This window comes from Drosophila mauritiana, chromosome 2L (genome assembly GCF_004382145.1).
Source record: "Drosophila mauritiana strain mau12 chromosome 2L, ASM438214v1, whole genome shotgun sequence".
Classification (NCBI taxonomy): domain Eukaryota; kingdom Metazoa; phylum Arthropoda; class Insecta; order Diptera; family Drosophilidae; genus Drosophila; species Drosophila mauritiana.
In genome coordinates, this window is record NC_046667.1 from 1,689,546 (window position 1) to 1,705,578 (window position 16,033).

The 16,033-nt window shown below is 46.9% G+C and overlaps 5 protein-coding genes across 8 annotated transcripts; 2 read left to right on the top strand and 3 right to left on the bottom strand.

Annotated features, from left to right (window-relative positions):
* Positions 1-278: 278 nt before the first annotated feature.
* Positions 279-7,971, bottom strand: LOC117144979 (mitochondrial carrier protein Rim2). 4 transcript variants are annotated; one of them, XM_033310456.1, is made up of 7 exons: positions 7,487-7,971; positions 2,289-2,493; positions 1,992-2,062; positions 1,798-1,929; positions 1,459-1,732; positions 1,180-1,397; positions 279-750 (listed from the first exon to the last, which is right to left on the bottom strand). In XM_033310456.1, the coding sequence occupies exons 1-7, from the start codon at positions 7,531-7,533 to the stop codon at positions 624-626; spliced, it is 1,074 nt and encodes a 357-aa protein (XP_033166347.1). In that variant the 5' UTR covers positions 7,534-7,971; the 3' UTR covers positions 279-623. The 4 variants fall into 4 exon arrangements, with proteins under 4 accessions (XP_033166347.1, XP_033166340.1, XP_033166365.1 ...); XM_033310449.1 differs by having other exon boundaries at positions 2,268-2,493; XM_033310474.1 differs by lacking the exon at positions 2,289-2,493.
* An 853-nt stretch (positions 7,972-8,824) lies between these two features.
* On the bottom strand, positions 8,825-11,417 carry LOC117151068 (enolase). Its single transcript, XM_033318310.1, has 2 exons — positions 11,215-11,417; positions 8,825-10,228 (listed from the first exon to the last, which is right to left on the bottom strand). The coding sequence occupies exons 1-2, from the start codon at positions 11,400-11,402 to the stop codon at positions 8,914-8,916; spliced, it is 1,503 nt and encodes a 500-aa protein (XP_033174201.1). The 5' UTR covers positions 11,403-11,417; the 3' UTR covers positions 8,825-8,913.
* Positions 11,418-12,290: 873 nt separating this feature from the next.
* On the top strand, positions 12,291-13,139 carry LOC117151070 (exosome complex component RRP40). Its single transcript, XM_033318312.1, has one exon. The coding sequence runs from the start codon at positions 12,387-12,389 to the stop codon at positions 13,083-13,085; it is 699 nt and encodes a 232-aa protein (XP_033174203.1). The 5' UTR covers positions 12,291-12,386; the 3' UTR covers positions 13,086-13,139.
* Positions 13,140-13,435: 296 nt separating this feature from the next.
* On the top strand, positions 13,436-14,634 carry LOC117151071 (dehydrogenase/reductase SDR family member 7). Its single transcript, XM_033318313.1, has one exon. It carries the CDS (start codon positions 13,547-13,549, stop codon positions 14,510-14,512), a length of 966 nt encoding a protein of 321 aa, XP_033174204.1. The 5' UTR covers positions 13,436-13,546; the 3' UTR covers positions 14,513-14,634.
* Positions 14,635-14,926: 292 nt separating this feature from the next.
* LOC117151069 (rRNA-processing protein UTP23 homolog) lies at positions 14,927-15,891 on the bottom strand. The gene is made up of 3 exons (XM_033318311.1): positions 15,713-15,891; positions 15,451-15,651; positions 14,927-15,387 (listed from the first exon to the last, which is right to left on the bottom strand). Exons 1-3 carry the CDS (start codon positions 15,830-15,832, stop codon positions 14,974-14,976), a joined length of 735 nt encoding a protein of 244 aa, XP_033174202.1. The 5' UTR covers positions 15,833-15,891; the 3' UTR covers positions 14,927-14,973.
* Positions 15,892-16,033: the final 142 nt, after the last annotated feature.

Genomic DNA, 16,033 nt, shown 5'->3' on the forward strand with positions numbered 1-16,033 from the left:
TCGCATTTGAGGAAACTTAACGGAAACTTTTACAGATTACGAATCGGATCGGTCGGCTTTATGTCTATATATATAGCGGCATCTACTGGCAACTGCGGCCGATTCAACATTTTGTGCTTACAACTAAGAAAACTACGCCAGCGGACTCCCTATCACTCTTTACCTATTTACAATGCACTCTGAGCGAACCGAGTCCTATGTACACTATATCCAAGTATCAACCACATTTATACACTCAATATATATTGTAACTTTAACTAAATAGCAGCCTTTTCAAATTTTGATAACGTTTCCCCTGCGGTGTCATTCCAGATCCTTCCGTAGCATGCAGCAAGTGGGTCTAGGGTTTGGATGGTGCACTTCGATCCTGGTGCGTGTTTCCCATTATTGGTTTTTTGTTTCTTTGTTTGTTTGTTTTTTTTCGATTGGTTGGCCAACGTTCAACGTCTAACGTCTTAAGTCTATCGAGTTCGTTTCATATCTGACTTAGAAGCTAGTTAACTAAGAATTTGCGCTCGTTGGTTTGGATCGTCTAAAAACGAGGGGTAAAATTACACAAAGTTGCAGCAGTCGCGTCTACATATGCACAGATTGGGTTCCTCCTCCAGTCCTTCGAAAGGCATCTAAAAGTCGTAGAACTCGTTCGATTTGTTGTTGAAGCGCCGCGTGAGCACGTAGACGACCGCCTCGTAGGTGGCCATCATGATCGCCGTGTTGGGGATCTGTCGCACCAGCTGCGTGGCCAAGCCTCTGTGGAAATGGGTGGCAATAAGCACAATTAGTAGGAGAATTAGCGGAGGTAGAGCTCTCATATACAAAACACCTCGAGTGAGCACGCTCGCGAGTGATAATCAAATTAAGGCAAACAAACAGAAATATGCGACGCAAAAGAATTTAAATAGATTTCATGAATTCGTGGGTGGCGCATTATGATAATTCATTAGCTATGATCGAGCCAAAATGTGTGTTTCATATATAGTGTATAGTATATTTTATAAATAACATTTTGACATGTCGATTGCAAGTGGGCTTCCCTTTGGTTCTGTGGCATTTTCTGATTTAATCTATTTCAAGACGTATTATAGGGAACTACCCGAGCAAGGGAACCCCTCATCTCAAATTGATTGCCTTAATGTCGGATCAAATAGAAAATTCCCATAAACTATCCATTCTACCCACCTGTAGAGTCCTGCTCTGCCCTCCTCCTTCCAAACGGTGTGCAGGGTCTGCCAGAAGGAGTTGTACTTGTTGCCCTCCTCCCGCAGACGAGTGCGAGCCACTTCGTGGGGGTAGGCGATGCAGGAGGCGATGGTTTTGGAAACGGCGCCAGCCATCATGAACTCCAGGAAGTCGCGGGATCCCTTGGTGTCCGTATGCCGCTGATTCCGCTGCTCCAGCTGTTTTGAAAGCAGTTATAAGTCAGAGGGAAACGAGTGCGCATTAAATTCAACTACTTACCAACTTGGACTTGATAAACTCGTAGATGACAAAGTGCACCATGGTCTCGCAGATTCCGAAGTAGCTGGCCGTGATGCCCTTGTAGAAGGCCGCCACGCCTCCCTGGGCGTAGACCCTCTCGATGCACTGCCTCACGGTCATCTGCACCTTGGAGTTGTAGTCCAGCTGCATCCGCGTCTTCACAAACCAAATGGGATTTGTGGCCGTGGAGGAGACGAATCCGGCACTCGCGGCGCTCATGATGTGCACCAGTGGCGAGTCACGTTCAACAAAGCTGGGGATCAAATCGAGGCATTAGGGGCTGTTCAGCTAGATGTACAGTGACCAAACCAGACTTACCCCAGACTGTTGAGCGTGTTTTTGGTTTGCGAGTAGGTGCAGAAGTAAATGGCACGGGATGGGGCCACGCCCACGAGATTCGGACCCAGACCCTTGAACAGGGCGCGTGGACCCTCGTTCTGGACAATGTGCCTGCAGGAGCAGCTCAATACATTATAGTAACTTGCAGTAGATGGGAGCTAGGGTGGACTTACCGCAGGCACTGCACGATGCTCATGGATTTGGGCGTTGTGGATGAGATGCCGCAGTGTGAAATGGCCATGATCTGCAAGGCAAAAACAGGTGAGTTAGTAAACCAGTCGAATCCAGGCTCAAAGGCAATGGAGATGAAGGCATCGCATCGAAGGTGTTCGAGACCGCTCCTTTCGTAGGCATTTGGCGTCGGAACGGACTCGGGCTTAGCTTGTTAGGATGCAGTGGGCGGTGGGTTAGATGGGCATGAGAGAATAGGTAAAAGAAGTTGGTACTACCCTACGCACACCCCCAATCACCTGTGGCTGTGATCTGTTACGTAATATCGTTGTGCTTAGCTTACGTCGTTGTTCCGGCCGCAGCAGCTCCGATTGGCCACCGTTCGCCGGTCCTCCGGCATTCTCCGCCAGCCGCGACGGCGTCATGAACGCCGTGGAGCTCTGCAGGCGCGTCTTCACCACCTCCAGGGGGCATGTGACCACGGCACCCACTGTGCCAGCGGATCTGTGCGGATGGAAATGAAATCAAAACATGTCCAGTCAGTAAAATCTCTTCGAAATGCTCAACCAAGCAGGAATAAATCAAAGAAGTTACATTTCCCACTATTTATTCTTTTAGTTCTCTGACTTTTACGTTTCTTAAATTGCTTGAAAGATTTAAATAGCATAAAAAGTACATATATTCCGCCCCATTTTCAATGGCAAATGTTCAACTATGAGTAACACGAAAATAAATCTCATTTGGCAATCAAGCGGGCAGAAAAATATATATTTCCCAAACTCGTATTTCTTGGATTTGCGCAATACGCCGGCTAAAAATGTGCTTCCATTCCGTGCATATAGTATATCCCACCAGCACTCGAGTAGCTTCTCCCATTCCATTCCATTTCGATTTAAGTGGTGGCCACCATTGATTGGCTGCATCGGAAATGAGTAGCGTTTTTGCTTAATGCCTAATGCAATGGAGGGGATAGGGCCGGGAAAATCAGGGAGGAGCGGGCAGGAAGGAGGAGCCGGTGTCCACCAAGTAGCCGAGCGAATTATAAAACATTTTCCATTTCGATGCGTTGCAAATTTCAAGTGCATGTACGGCAAGGTCGGTCGATTGTTTAGTGAACTGCGAAAAGGCCTAAGGAGATGCAAATGAAATGTGTGAAGAAATGATTCGCAGCAGTCAGAATTCCAAGTAGACTATTTACCACGGAACTAGCTAATCATGTGGCACTCAGGTGCAGCCACCTTAACCTTGACTTTTGGTTCGCACAAGATTAATGACTTGTTTACACGGCGGCGAAAGAGTGCCCCCAAAAATTAATTATACACGACCTTTCCCAAAAAGATAGCCTCTATCAATAGGGTAACTTTGCTATCTAGAAATATTTGGGCACATGTTTGCAGAAGCATAGCTCGTGATCGCCAACTTGTAAATTGGCAGTTGGCAACTGGCAACTGGGAATTGTGAAATTGAATAGCTACATATAATCGGCGGCTATGAGCTCGCGAAAGGGGAAAAGGTTATGCAACTCAGAAGCGGAAATGAAATGGCAGCGAAAGGAGGGCAGAAGTTTGATCGATGGGCACAGATACTTTGGGGACAGACACGAATGGCTCCTCTAATCCCGGAGCAATAAAATAGTAAAAATAACAACATTTAATCAGCCATCTGCCTCGTTTGATTTCGCAAATCTGGAGGAGATTGCTGCGATTCCCGGCTATGGGAAATCCGGTGCGAACTGGTTGCGGATTGACCCGGCTCCACGCCCGATAACCTTTGATGCCTGCCAGCGGATGAATTGCACTGACTGGACAAAAGCAGCCTCTTATCAGCCAAGTCCAGCGGGAGCCACGTCCACCGGGCACAGAACAGAGCACTTCTACGGCTGCCTGATCCGCCTCGAATCTGGTATGCATAATGGCTGTGACATAATGGCTCCGCGGCCAATTATCTCAATGGCTGGCCAAACACGCCATATGCTGCCTTTTGGTCACTTCATCCGGATAGCTTCCCTTCATTGCTCCAGCCCAACCACCATGATACGCATTTCAACAATGCACTCACGGGGGCTCCAATTAGCATCTGGCTAGCACATCACACGAGAATTGAGCTAACAGCTACCCATTCCACACGAGCCGAAGGTAATTTACCCAGACAGTTGGACAAACAATTCAGTGGAACGATTAATGAATCGATTCACCACTTGCAGGTGATGAGCTAGCCATTAACTTGGTGATAACTGAGGGGTATGAACATTAGAGGGTATCCTATAGCTGATCTCTGCCATTTAGCAATAAATCAGGCAAGAGTGCCAGTCATGCTTGTGAGCTGAGATTAACAGCTCCACAAAGTAGATCGCAGAATAAGTTTATTGGCAAATAGAACCCTCAACAAATATTGGGCCAAGTACTTAGGGTGTTTCTCCGTGGCCCAATGAGTAAGGTTTACATGTGCATCCAAGTACGTTCGCTCCGATCCGACAGATCTATATATACATATGCATTTAGCTATGCCCGATCGATGGCCTTTGGCGACGCATGTGCGAGAATCGTGCAATTTGCAACCGGTTAATGTGCGATTTATCTGTTCCTTGACATTCCTGCCGAAAAACACAAGCGTTGCCGCGATAAGAGCGGACATTTTGGACCCGCAGACATCGTCTATGGGGGATACGTAAGTACAGAAGGGGGAGCACACACGTTTGCGGTGTGATAACTCCGCTGGGCAATGCGTCAGCTCTGCTGGGGTGACTTTTGTCCAGCTGCTCGAGGAAGATCCGCCCCCCACAACCACCTCACACCACACAGTAATATGCCCACAAAGACGACTGATAAAGGCGACTTTTCGGGGAGACTTTCCTTATCAACGCAAATATAGTACGCGCTTTTCAATGGTTTTTGCGTTTCGCAGACCTGGGCGCCCATCTTATCAATGCCGCTTTTATTTTCACGTTTTTTCTTAGGCTCCTGCTGCTTTTGGCTTCTTTCAGATAGATTACGAAATCTATGGAAAGTTTTCAATGTTATTGTTTATGGGTCAAAGGAATCGAAGGTTACGAACGAGCTCTGTGCTGAGCTTTTAGTTTGTCTAATTCTAGACTAGAATAATGTTTTTTCCTATTACTTTCGAATAAATCTTGGCACGCGACCTTCTATATCTTCACCGAATTTTCATTCGCATTTCTCGCTTCCGTATAAATAAATGTATATTTTCGAAATATCAGAATGTGTGTCTAGATCAAGAGTGTTATAAAAACAACGCCCTTGACACAATTTCAGCGCGCCAAGTGATTTCAAATAAATTTTAATATCATATCGAGTAGTTTGAAGAATAAAATATACCTTTTCCATTAAAGTTGCTACCTTTCAAGATGGTGCACTATTCAAAATATGCGTACGTGCAGAGAGACACGAATGAAAAACGGGCGGAGAATATATTTTTTTTCTTTTGAATATTTTGGCCTGGTCGAGCAAGATACAAGCAAATGCCAGCCAATGGAAAAGTTTGGGATAATGAAACTGTGTAAGAAAGCGCGTTACTATATCTTATTTGAACTGCTGACCAGGAGGAATCGTAAGAGCCATGTGCACCTTGTAGCCAGAGTGACATTGCTTTTATCCCCCGAAACCCCATTGAACACCTTGGGTCTGTTGTTTGTTGCATTCCCCACTCGCCTTCAACTGAGTCAGTGTGCCAGAAAAAGTTTATTTGCCTGTGCTGTCTCGCTGAGAACCAAAACAAATTCGAAATCACTTGCCAAGCTCAATTTAGATTTGTATCTAAACGAACAGCAGCAAATATGTAGGAAAACAGAATGCACCATCTATTATTTCTTATATATTATATGTGGGCTGTAGCGAAATCCGCAATATGGTGTGCCAAATCGAAGGTTTTAGGGAATAGATCAGCCATTTCGCAACGCTGCTAATTGTAAATTGTCGGAAATACTTAACAATACATAGTAAGCTACAAATGGAAGGCTTAATTAATAAGTAAACTGTTTTCCGATCTTAGAACAATGTTAGGTGTGCAGTTGCACAGTGCCTCTTCAACTTATGTAAGCCCCTTGGAGGCCTCTGATGCCCGATTAGATGGATGTCGTTTGATTGTTTGCCCTGCGGCTTACTTGCAGCGATAACAATGCGGGGAGGGGAGGGAAGGGAGGCACGGTTGTTATGCCTTTCGGTTTGTTTTCCCAACGTGTACCAACACGAGATACCCGGCAAGCGATGACAAGTGGCAGGCGGCCAGAACAACTGGGGTATTAGCCAGCTCAGGTTGCAACGTGCATCGTATTTCCAGGCCACCAAAGTATATACTACGCATATGTGCGAGCAACTCGTTAAATACGGACACGAATACATACGGACACGGATACATACGGACATGGGTGGGTGCCACAAGTCCTACGACCAAGTGTGCACTCTGTGTGGTTGCTTCTCCCCCGCTGATAAGTGGACTTGCACTGCCGGCCGGCAAATTGCCCGCAAAGACCTGATTGCCACTGTGGCGGGGCATTAGAAGTGTCATTCAGCGGAATTATTATGGGGGGTCATGCTATCAAAGGCCTTCACCAAGGCCACGTCGCTCAAAGGTTGTCAGAAACGGTGAGCTGTTGTTTTTATAAAGTGGAAATCTGGATTGAAGTCATAGGGAGCCAATATTTTCTGTGATAATGATATATACACTTGTTTAGTATCCCAAATATAAATATCAACAGAAATAAACTCTTTAAAGCTGAGAGCTGTGAAGCATAAATAACAAAGTCTGTATTTCGATCGTAATCCTCTTGAAATGCGATCGTTTCCCGACTGACCAGGGGCTCGACTTGTGTGCGATTCTCGATCGCTGGAAACTGGTTTTCCGTTGGGAAACGCGAAGAACTGATATGCCGGCAAGTGTGTGTGTAGGGTGCAGGTGAAAACAAAAATAAATTCAGATGCGACGCGTCTAAAAATAGCCACAATAAAAGTCATAAGGGAAGCAACAACAAAGCAATTGGTTGGTGCCCCTCCAGGGGAATCGGAATAAATCCAAGTGGACATTGGGACATTGCCTGCGGAAAATGAACCCAGAAATGCGCTGCTTATGGATGTTTGTTGTTCGCTGCAGGCGCGCTTTAATTAATTACATACATATGTTCTGCGTATTTCGCTCACTTTAGCTGCGATTTCACCAGCTGTCGTTCCCGAACAACAAATACGCTTATTATAATGAAAAGCACGTGAACGTAGCGTGTTTCCCGAAGATCAGATTGTGTGTTCCCTGCGCTGGCGGCATTTCTTTTTCGGTTTGCTCCGTTTTGGCAGTGGCGCCAAAAAAGTTCAGCTCCCCTTCGTGGGCCAGGCCAAATCTAATCGCAATTGCGCCGTTCCCGCCTCGCAATTACAATTAAAGGCCGGGCAAACCGGTTTCGCTCTACGATGATGGCCTGACCTGCGATAAGACGCAGTAGGGAGAATGTCGGGATGGCAGACTCTGGAGCGAGGGCAGGCAGACTTACCCGCCGGCGATCAGGTGGATGAGGGTGTCGGCCGTGTTCTGGGCCATCTTCGTTGTCTTCCCAGTTCCGGAATAAGCTCCACCGAAATGGGCGGTTGGTAGCTACTTGGACGCGCACTTGGTTAACTTGGCAAACGCACTGTATTGTTAAGGCACTTTGTGGGCGGAGGGGGGTACGGGGCCCCTGGGGGAGGGGCTCTTAGCACGCTCTCCTCTTCGTCTTGCCACTTTCTATTGTCCTTTGAACTTTTGGGGCTTTCGCCTGACCGCGATTCTCCGACTTTTGTGATTTTCGGCAACGGTTATGCAACTGCAGTGGTTGCAGCGCGGAGCGTTAACTTAACCTACGGTTAGCTTGCGCGCAGTTATAGTCCGTCGGTCGGCGGTGCACTGATTCGATTTCGAGCTCGCCGATCCCCAGCGTTTGTGATTTAGCTTTGCAGTAATTTATTTTCGATCCGCTGTAAAAAACACGTCCGTGAGAGTGACCGCAATGCGACTGTGGGAAAATACCACCGCTGCGAGGCGCCAAGAAAAACGGCCTAAAAAATCCCCACAAAATGGGGAATGCAATGGTTCTGGGCGGAACTTTGAGCGCCATTTTGGGCCACCCTAGAAATTCAAATTTACGCAAAGTTAAAAAAGCTAATTGAAACACTCGACTAATTGGTGGAAAGCAAAGATAAAGATAGAAAAAAGATCGTATTCAAATTTAGAGGTAAACAATTTGAGTAAGCCATTTAATCCTAATAGGAACCCAGAAAATGTTTTAGTTTCAAGATAGTTTCTTAAAAACCATGTACTTTAGTTTACTCGATTATCTGGCAACGCCACAAGTGATCAAAACAAATAATTCGGTAACTTTTATACTTTTTATTTCACATCAACTAACAAATCTGAATATGTTTAATATTTGGTGTACTATTCCATCTGATTAAGATCTCTATTGAACACCGTGTATATTCGATGAGAATATTTCAACAGCTTTCGCTTAAATTCTATGTCTCAACAATTGTTTTCAAACCGTTTTTGAAGTGAATAACTGTCTGTTTGTGGATGTGGTGTTTGTGTAGATCAATTTATAATTTCAAAACGATTACAGCGATTACATTGAAGATATTCAAAGCTCTCGGCAACTGAACGAATATCTTGCACATAGTGTTTTTAGGCTTTTGTTTATAAATAATGATTAGATCAAGGATTACCATTAATAATAATGTCTAAGAACGAAGCATAGAGACAGCAAATGGGTTTGGTAGTTTAATTCTGATGTATTTGTGCGCCAGACACAAGTTCCGAACGTAAAAGGTTGACGAACACGTGCACCGCCGCCTTTCCATGGATCTACTGCGTCCAGCTCCCTCTCCAAGATCCAGATCTCATTCGATGGGGCTGGTGGTGTGGTTGGAATTTCGAAGTGGCCTGCGCTTACTGCGGCTTCCTGAACGACTTGCCGGCAAACTTGACACCAGCGCCGATCTCCTCCTCGATGCGCAGGATCTGGTTGTACTTGGCCAGACGCTCCGAGCGGCAAGGAGCTCCGGTCTTGATCTGGCCGGTGGACAGACCGACGACCAGGTCACCGATGAACGAGTCCTCGGTCTCGCCGGAACGGTGGGAGACCATGGTGCCCCAGCCGTTCTTCTTGGCCAGCAGATGGGCGGCAATGGACTCGGTCACGGTGCCGATCTGGTTGACCTTCAGGAGCAGGCAGTTGCAGGCCTTCTTCTCCACGGCGGTGGCAATGCGCTTGGGGTTGGTCACGGTCAGATCATCGCCCACGATCTGGATATCGGTGCAGCCGGTCAGGTTGGACCAGGCCTCCCAGTGGTCCTGGTCGAAGGGATCCTCAATCGAGACGATGGGGAAGTCCTTGATGAACTCCTGGTACAGGTCGGCCAGCTTGTCGGCGGCCAGCCACTGGGACTTGTCGCTCTTCTCGTTCTTGAAGTCCAGATCGTACTGGCCATCCTTGTAGAACTCGGAGGCGGCCACGTCCATGCCGATCTCGATCTTGCCGGTGTATCCGGCCTTGGCGATGGCATCGCTGATCAGGTTCAGAGCCTCCTTGTTGGACTGGATGTTGGGGGCGAAGCCGCCCTCATCGCCCACGGCGGTGGCGTCCAGACCGAACTTGGCCTTGATCACGTTCTTCAGGTGGTGGTACACCTCGGAGCCCATCTTCATGGCCTCTGTGAAGCTGGTGGCGCCGGTGGGCAGGATCATGAACTCCTGCATGGCCAGCTTGTTGCCGGCGTGGCTGCCGCCGTTGATCACGTTGAAAGCGGGCACCGGCAGGATGATCTCCTTGTTGCCAGCCAGATCGGCGATGTGTTTGTACAGGGGCACGCCCTTCTTGGCGGCTCCGGCCTTGGCCACGGCCAGGGAAACGCCCAGGATGGCGTTGGCTCCGAACTTGCTCTTGTTCTCGGTGCCGTCCAACTTGATCATGAAGTTGTCGATGGACGCCTGGTCAACCACATCCAGATTGGCCTTGATCAGCTCGGGGCCCAGGGTGTCGTTCACATGGCCCACGGCCTTCAGCACCGACTTGCCATGGTAGTTGGCCTTGTCGTTGTCGCGCAGCTCCAGGGCCTCGTGGACGCCGGTGGAGGCGCCGGAGGGCACGGCGGCGCGGAAGAGTCCCAGCTCGGTGGTCAGGTCGACCTCCACGGTGGGGTTGCCACGGGAGTCGTAGATCTGACGGGCCTTGATCGCTTTGATGGTCATCTCGTTGCTGTCACTGCATAAAACAAAGTCCAAGAGGGCGAATTAATGTCTGCTATCAGGGCTTTCAATCTAGGCATGGTGTTCTATCAAATAGCTGACCACAGATGAAGCCATTTAGAATTATAGGGGGAATTGCTCCAGAATATTCCCGAAATCCCTGCCATTACTTAAATACACTTAAGCTTATTCAAATCTACAGATGGAAAAATTGTTCCAAATCGACAGTTGAATGAATTATTCGAAAATGTGGTGAAATGGGAAGTGAAAAGGAAATGGGAAATTTGTAAAACGAAGTTGAAAGAGGACACATGACATACTTTTCGACTTGGTTTTCAAAATATGGCTAAATTTTAATTAAGAATTAGCTTAACTTTTTTTGCAACGATATAGCTGTGAGCATGTAAGTCACTTGCAATTTGAGCGGTGAGTGGTGTAAAGTTATACATGTATCCCCATTCGGGTGTGACTTTCTCCACGGAATAATGTCGAAATGCCCCTCCTGCGTTTTCTATATTTAATTTGTCTTCAGATTTCAGTTAAATATTTCTATAATTATTTAGAGTCACTGACACGGGCGGCATTTCCCGCTTTTCCGCTTTCTCAGTGGGAGAGTTTTCAGTTTGCTCTCGCCGAACAACCGAATGACCTCTAAGCTACTTTTAAAGGTCAGACTCAAAGTGAGGCGTCCAGCGAAGCCGAAGTACGTGGAAAAGTTGCAAAAAACGGAAGTATCTCTCTGCAGCGATACAACAAATGGCTGTCAATTGAAATTATTAGATTTGTGCAATTAAATCGATTGGAAATATACGTAAACGAGCCACTTGAAAATTTGCACAGCACCATTTGTTAGATAATCGCGCGGAAATCGCTCTCAAAAAAACGATCGATTTTCAAGCCCTTGGATTGGGGGTGATCTTTATGAAGTTTGCAGATAAAACAATTAAATATTTTCCCTAAGCTGGACGCACAAGCACACACCAAGTCTAGCATTATACATACCAAGTACTTTTTCGGATCTGCACAAATTTAAATCCAGATGAGAGCTGGCTGACTGCTGATTTGCTTCTGAAACGCGGCGCAACGCTTGCCGATTTATTCTGGGGAATTCTGGGGAGAGGCCAGCGCAGACGCAGAAACTTCATGCTAGTGGTGGAAGTCCTCCATAAAACTGAAGCGGTCCAAGACATGGCTTGAATGTGTCAAAGACGGAGGCGATTATGCTATCAATTTGGATCTTGATAAAGGAGTAAAATATATCAGTTTAAATATTTATTTCCTTACATAAAACTATAACTCTGTTGCAAACTACATAAATGATAAATTATTATTAATAGATTTTAAAAGCTCAGCTCAGGCGATGTATTTTCGCCCATCTCTACGCGTTGAAAAGAGAGGGACACTTACATTTACTCTCTTCTTATATGTATGCGTTTCCAGGTGCTCGCCGGTTTTCAGTGTGGGGGTTCGCTTTCCCTTTTTTGTTGTTTTCCCTGGTACGTTTCCTATATTTTTTGAGGAAAATTGACCTTCGCACAAGGTTAGAGTAATCGGGATCCACACGTAGCTGTGGATTGCATGTCTATCTACATAATATTAAATGCTCTCGTTAATAAAGCATAAACAATCAAATGGCATCAAGAGAAGTGTAACAACCAATGGTAATGAAATGTTCCCGTGTTTTCTTGACAATCGGGTCATTCAAAGTCACATACTTGTAGTTAGTCACGCTTTTTAGCTGTCATAAATATGAACAAATAAATGCTAAGCGGATTTTAAAAATCGTACGATTATGTTTATAGCAGCACAGCACAGCTGATCGGGCAAAAGTCGCATATGTGTTGGTTAACATTGCCGCCCACACGCTGTTAGTCCTTTAAAACATTTCTTGCATTATCAAGATCATTTTGTAATATAAAACAAATATTGAATATCATTTTTCTGTTATTCTTTTTTAAGCTTATCTAAATAATAAAAATCGTAAGCACATAAGAATATAAAAAAAGGGGCAAAAATAATTTGAATATTTATGTTCTTTACAGCTACTGTTAATTAAACTTTAAAGACCAGGGCTGACATTGGTAGTGTTGGTAACGCTCGACTTGACCATATGTTTTGAAAGACACACGCGGATTTTTTGTTTGGAGTTTTCAAATCGGAAAAGTAACTTTAAAATGAGCGCGACCAACACAATAGTTATGCCCGGCGAGCGGATTGCGGCCATTGAGGAGCTGGCCAAGAGCAAGCGGGTGATCCTCGGACCGGGACTGCGGCGTCTGGACGACACTGTGGTGGCCAGCAAGGCGGGCCCACTTCGACACAAGGAACCCGGCACCTTTTGGGTGGACAACTACCAGAGGAGGTACATCCCTGCACGCGGAGATCTGATCTTGGGCATTGTGCGAGCCAAGTCGGGCGATATGTACCGCGTGGACATCGGAGCAGCGGACACAGCCTCCATATCGTATCTCGCCTTTGAGGCGGCTACCAAGAAGAATCGCCCGGATTTGATCCCCGGCGATCTGATCTACGCGAGAGTCCTGAATGCCAGCGCGGACATTGAACCGGAGCTGGTCTGCGTCAACTCGGTGGGCAAACGTGGCAAACTGGGCGTCCTCACCGAAGGATTCTTCTTCAAGTGTAGCCTGAATCTGGGCAGGATGTTGCTGCGGGAAAACTGCCCCGTTCTCGCCGCTCTGACCCGGGAAATGCCCTACGAGATCGCCGTGGGAGTCAACGGCAGGATCTGGGTGAAGGCTCACTCCCTGAAAGAAACCGTTGCTCTCGCCAATGCCATTTCGGCGCTGGAGCAATCGGGATGTGCGGAAATCGACAAGATATGCGGCAATCTCGGAGACTTCCTGCAGACCTAGGTTTAGTTCTTAGTTTACTTACTTTTATATAAAAAGAAACGGTTAGCCAAACTACTCGGGTTGAATTTTGATGTGAGTGTTGGCGCAAAGGCGGAGTGTTGGAAGCCCTGATTCGTTTACGTAAAAGAAACTATCAGAGATGAGCAGATGGAAGAGCTTTTCGTAACACGGATAATGCCCTACATGTTGTCTTAAGAAAGATTCTACTACCCATACCTAGCTACCAAAAGGTATTTTAATAATATATATAATCATTCAAAAACCAAGTATAAATAGAGCAATAAGTCAGATAAGGTGACTACTTTCCGCAGTCACTGCGTCAACTCTGGTGCCCACCAACAGCTGATCGATCAGACCCGCTCGCAGTGATTTCTGTGTGGGCAAGAACAGGTTTCAGTGCCTTACGTTGCGGCGAGGACAAAGGTTTCTTGGACCCAGCTGTGCCATACAGAGCCAACGAGATGAGCTTCCTGGAGTTTCTGCTGCTCCTGCTCGTGCTGTACTATGTGGTGTACGTGCTCCTCTGGATCCTGCTCGACTGCAATGTGGCCCTGTGGTACAAGTCCCGTTTCGGAGTCTCGCTGTCGTCGATGCGCGGGCAGGTGGTTTGGATAACTGGTGCCTCGAGCGGAATAGGTCGCGCTTTGGCGCTCAGTTTGGCCAGGCATGGAGTGAAATTGGTGCTAAGTGCCCGCCGACTGGAGCAATTGGAGCAGGTGCAAGAGGAGTGCCTAGCTGCAGCTCGCGGACTGCTGGCCACCAAGGACGTGCTAGTCATTCAAATGGATATGCTCGATCTCGACGAGCATAAGACGCATCTAAACACGGTGCTCAATCACTTTCATCGACTGGATGTCCTGGTCAACAATGCTGGCCGATCCCAGCGAGCCAGTTGGACCGAAGTGGAGATCGAGGTGGACCGGGAGCTGTTCGAGCTGGATGTCTTTGCGGTGGTCCACCTCAGCCGCCTGGTGGTGCGCTACTTCGTGGAGCAGAACGGCGGTAGAGGACACATCGCTGCCACCTCAAGCATCGCCGGCTTCAGCCCAGTGCCATTTTCACCCACCTACTGTGCCGCCAAGCACGCCCTTAACGCCTACTTGCTCTCCCTAAAAGTGGAGATGCGCAAGCTGGATGTGTCGCTCTTCGCACCGGGGCCCATTGCCACAGACTTCCTGCAGGAGGCCTTCACGGGATCGCAGGGCGGAAAGGTGGGTCTGAGTACGGCCAATCAGAAACGGATGACGGCCCAGAGATGTGGCGATCTGTTCGCCGTTGCCTTGGCCAATAAGATGGATCTCACCTGGTGCGGGCTCTTCCCCGTCAACCTGTTGGCCTACTGCGCCCGGAATCCTACGCTGAGCAAGATTCTGGCTCAATTCATGACCGAGAAGACGCTGAACAAGATTCGCGAGGGCAAACTGTGAGAACGACTCCGGTGAGCCTCGCCCTTTCCCTCTCCCTGCTCCACACGGCTCTCAGTCATCTTTTATACTGTTGTATAATGCTTAACTATATACTAAAATATATAAATATGTGCACAAGATTACGCTGAGAGTGCGTTTCAATTGCGATAATCTTCACAGGCACAGTGGGATTCTACTGTTCCTCCTATTCAATTGGTGAGCAATATTATGGTAAGCTAATAATCAAATGTCAATTTAAGATTTATGAATTCTAAAATATTCTAGTTAACTCAAGTCATTAACCAGTAATTTAGTAATCTATCATGATTGGAACTGGTTCAGCTGCATACATTTTTCTGCCATTATATTAAACACACTCAGGTGGCTAGTTAAAGCAGCTCCTCCCACATTATAATGATTTGTCAAGACTGCAGATTACCTTGCATTATCTTATATTTATCTACTTGATCCACCAATCTAATCTAATCTTTTCCTAGCGCTGCCTTGACGTGCGCTGGAATCTTGACTCGTTTTCGTTTCGCCTTGGTTATTGCAGTCTGCTCAACTCCTTTGAGCTGTGGCTTCGCCTTGTCCTTTTTGCTCTTCTTACAGGACAGTGGATTGGGGTTCTTGGGCCCCTTGTGCTTCTTGGGTTTGACTGCAGTTTCAGCTGGCTTCAGTCCCTGCTTCTCCTTCATGTAGTCGATTTTCTCGACCTGTTTGCCCAGCATCAGGTTTTTGGCCCGTCGTTGCACCCACTTCTTGGATGCTTTAGATGGCGCTTCCAAGACGGGAGTGGCTTTGTGCAGGTAGAGCAGACAACGTCCGGGAATCCTCCGAAGACTCTCCTGCAGCAGACGATCCTGCGAGGCAACCACATATCGATTGTCTTTGGTCTGAAAGGCAAGTAATATGTTTATAACCATAGCATACTAGAAATCAAGTAGTTTCCAAGTTACCATCGATTTAATGCATTCGGAAGCGGGCACTGGTTTTCCCTCGTGTCCGCATTTGTGGACATGAAATCGCTTGACGATGGATGTGGCTCCAGTGAGAGGAGCGCCTAGGGATTCCGACTCCAGGATAACACATTGGGTGGTCAGTAGCTTAACGCCGCACTGGAAGTACTTCTTTATCTGCTCATCTATGCCAATCTTTTGCTAAAAGTTAAAAAATAACTATGGATATCAACAAGTGGTAAAGATATAAGCAAAAACCAACCTGCAGGGCTGCCTGGCAAAAGGTGGCATCAATTAGCACTTGGTAGGGTTCCCGATAGTCGAAATTGCTGGCAAAGAACACCAGAGTTTTGTGCGACTTCTTAAAACGAGATATTTTCATGATATTTGTGGGTAGTCACTAAGTTTATCAAATGAAAACAAAAACAGCGTGCAAGTGCAGTGTTGAAAAGCGTTCAAGCTCAGCTGTTCTCGCCTAACAGACTGTGTGCGCACAGCAGCTCTGTTGTCATTTACAGCCGGCTGTTATTTCAATTCGAAATGCTTTACATTTGGCGCCAAACTGGAAGCAACAGAGAATGCA

Bases quoted from the DNA above. Each gene is read 5' to 3' on its own strand.
- LOC117144979 (XM_033310449.1), bottom strand. From the start codon at position 7,533: ATGGCCCAGAACACGGCCGACACCCTCATCCACCTGATCGCCGGCGG. The intron at 1,930-1,991 runs GTAAGTCCACCC...CTGCTCCTGCAG, and splicing joins AGCATCGTGCAGTGCCTGCG to GCACATTGTCCAGAACGAGG. The intron at 1,398-1,458 runs GTAAGTAGTTGA...CTTTCAAAACAG, and splicing joins AGTTTATCAAGTCCAAGTTG to CTGGAGCAGCGGAATCAGCG.
- LOC117151068 (XM_033318310.1), bottom strand. From the start codon at position 11,402: ATGTCTTGGACCGCTTCAGTTTTATGGAGGACTTCCACCACTAGCATG. The intron at 10,229-11,214 runs GTATGTATAATG...TGTTTTATGCAG, and splicing joins CAGATCCGAAAAAGTACTTG to TGACAGCAACGAGATGACCA.
- LOC117151070 (XM_033318312.1), top strand. From the start codon at position 12,387: ATGAGCGCGACCAACACAATAGTTATGCCCGGCGAGCGGATTGCGGCC.
- LOC117151071 (XM_033318313.1), top strand. From the start codon at position 13,547: ATGAGCTTCCTGGAGTTTCTGCTGCTCCTGCTCGTGCTGTACTATGTG.
- LOC117151069 (XM_033318311.1), bottom strand. From the start codon at position 15,832: ATGAAAATATCTCGTTTTAAGAAGTCGCACAAAACTCTGGTGTTCTTT. The intron at 15,652-15,712 runs GTTGGTTTTTGC...TTTAACTTTTAG, and splicing joins TTTGCCAGGCAGCCCTGCAG to CAAAAGATTGGCATAGATGA. The intron at 15,388-15,450 runs GTAACTTGGAAA...CTTGCCTTTCAG, and splicing joins CCGAATGCATTAAATCGATG to ACCAAAGACAATCGATATGT.